The sequence below is a fragment of the Cyprinodon variegatus genome, unplaced genomic scaffold (assembly GCF_000732505.1).
Source record: "Cyprinodon variegatus isolate N-32 unplaced genomic scaffold, C_variegatus-1.0 Scaffold378, whole genome shotgun sequence".
Taxonomy (NCBI): domain Eukaryota; kingdom Metazoa; phylum Chordata; class Actinopteri; order Cyprinodontiformes; family Cyprinodontidae; genus Cyprinodon; species Cyprinodon variegatus.
Window position 1 is genome coordinate 752,152 of NW_015150831.1, and position 2,287 is coordinate 754,438.

The following is a 2,287-nucleotide window of genomic DNA, read 5'->3' on the forward strand; positions in this document are numbered from 1 at the left end:
CACTGAGTTGCCGCCATGTGATTGGCTGCTTAGAAATTAAGTGTTAACGAGCAGTTGGACAGGTGTACCTAATAAAGTGGCCGGTGAGTGTATATTGCATGTTATATAATGGGATAATGCAGAAACAGCATTAAAGTATATAACATCATGCACAATTTGCAAATAAGAACATACTATACCAGTAACAGACATGTACTTGTAATTCAGTCTTGATGTGAAATCTTGAAATCATGTGTAATATGTAATTACCATAACAATGTAACAAATACATGTATAAAACATGTATCAATTTAGCACTTTTAGCACATCTGCATTATTCTTGCCATTAACACATTAAGTCTATTGGATATTTTATAATATGTTATATTACATGATTTAGAGACTTTATTGACCTCATAATAACTATGCGATGTGATGTGCCTATTTTTTTAAATCATAAGTGAAAGTAATCTACTGATGCTATGAAACAGCCTGTTTGTTTCAAAGTGATGAATTAATCTTTATTTTAAAAGTATTAAGTCCCTCTGAAAATGAGAAACTCATCGTTGTTTGATGCTGTAGCTCATATATTGTTTAGATGGCGACAAGTAGGGAGTACCAATATGGCGGCTGGGGGCTTCACTTCAACCCCATTCTACAAATGAGCAATCAGCAATCCAGAGAATAAATAGAGATCAGTAGAATGCACACAGAAACAGGTCCACACGCGAGTAAGAGAGACTATAGAGGCGCATAAATGGAAACAACAAGAGCAGAAGGGAGCATGGACTCATGGTTGTGATTAAATCTGCACTCAACATTCAAAATGTGCATAGAGAGTTGTTTAAAATGAGTATTTATTACTCTGACTTTATAATAAAACACTGTAATATTATCCAGTGTTACTCATATAGAAACAGATTTGATTCTCAGAAACTGAAACTTAAGGTTCAATTAATGAACGATTTCACTGAGGTTAACTCAGGGCTGGACATTATCATTAAAATCAAATTCATTTCAGATGATACGTCATGTTGATAGAGAAAGACCTTCAATATACCTGTGCAATATTTTGGAAATTGTTTTCTGGTTTATTTCATTACTTTAAGCCTATAAAACCAATTTTAAAAAGAAAAACAAAATCTAAGTGCACTTTTAATCAGATGATTACCTCTCCTTCCTCATATCCATCCCTCCTTCACATTTCTCTATTTCTCCTTTAGCTTTTTGAGATGAACTCATTTGTTCAGAAGACAAACAGCCTGAATGATTATGTTCATGATTTAACTATTATAGATGAAATTATCCTTAAGAGATTCATAACATGTGAGAGCAGAGCCTCTGTGTTTGGTCGCACTGCCTCCCTGGGACTGAGCGTAGCAGCTCGGGGATGCTGTCTCCATGGCAGCGGTGTGTTTGTGGTCTCCAGCTGAGCGGGGAGCCTCAGCCTCTGTAATTAACTTCCTGTCTGGCTTTCTGCGTGTCCCCAGGCGACTCCAAGGAAAACCGCTTCGCCGCCGAGAGGGACGAGTACGGCGCCGACACCATGACTGAGATCAACATCATCGGACGCGTCACCCTCAACCTGTGGAGGGTGATGAAGAGTGAGGCAGGTTCCTCTACACACACTAACGCCTCTCCTTGTTTTTTTGACCTCATTCCCACGTCCCTCTGCTCTCTGAGGACACCTTTTAGTTTTTATTGGTACAAAAGAAAACAATTTTAACATATTAAAACCAGGATTTTAGAACTAAAAACAATTGAAATGTGTTCTTAAAACAAAACAAATTAACTCCCTTTTTTGAATCCAAATTTGTAAATATTATTATTAATTTGGGAAAATCTAAATCATTTAAAGTGGTGTTTCAAAAAGGTACAAAACAATCCACTGCATTTTGTTTTCAGGTTTGAAGACGTTTCGCTTCCCATCCAGGAAGCTTTTTTCGATTCAAAATGTCATAAAGAGCGTTGAGTTCCAGGCTTTATAGAATGGACCAAAAACAAAGCCTTGTTTTTGTTTAGGAAACATGCAAATTGAACCAGACCAATGGATCCATGAGCCTGTAATACCCGATATGTCTCTGAACATACAGAGACAGAGAGATTTACAGTGGAGATCAGGCTGACATTTAGTTTACAGAAACCTCAGTTTTAAGGGTTTTATATGTTATAACTTTGCATTAAAGGAATAGTACACCCAAAACATGATTAGCCTTCATTTTCTACTCACCCCCATGCTGAACAACACTCTGGAGTACTTTTTTGATATCTCAAATGCATCTGGAGATCTGGGAGGCTTCTTGCTGTC

At 37.2% G+C, this 2,287-nt stretch overlaps 1 protein-coding gene across 1 annotated transcript in view; it reads left to right on the forward strand.

Moving 5' to 3' along the window:
* The window catches only part of rev3l (REV3 like, DNA directed polymerase zeta catalytic subunit), a 90,578-nt gene that overhangs the window by 70,753 nt on the left and 17,538 nt on the right, over positions 1-2,287 (forward strand). The window contains exon 20 of the mRNA XM_015386795.1: positions 1,470-1,612. Coding sequence (XP_015242281.1) covers positions 1,470-1,612 — 143 coding nt within the window. The remainder of the gene's footprint in view (positions 1-1,469; positions 1,613-2,287) is intronic.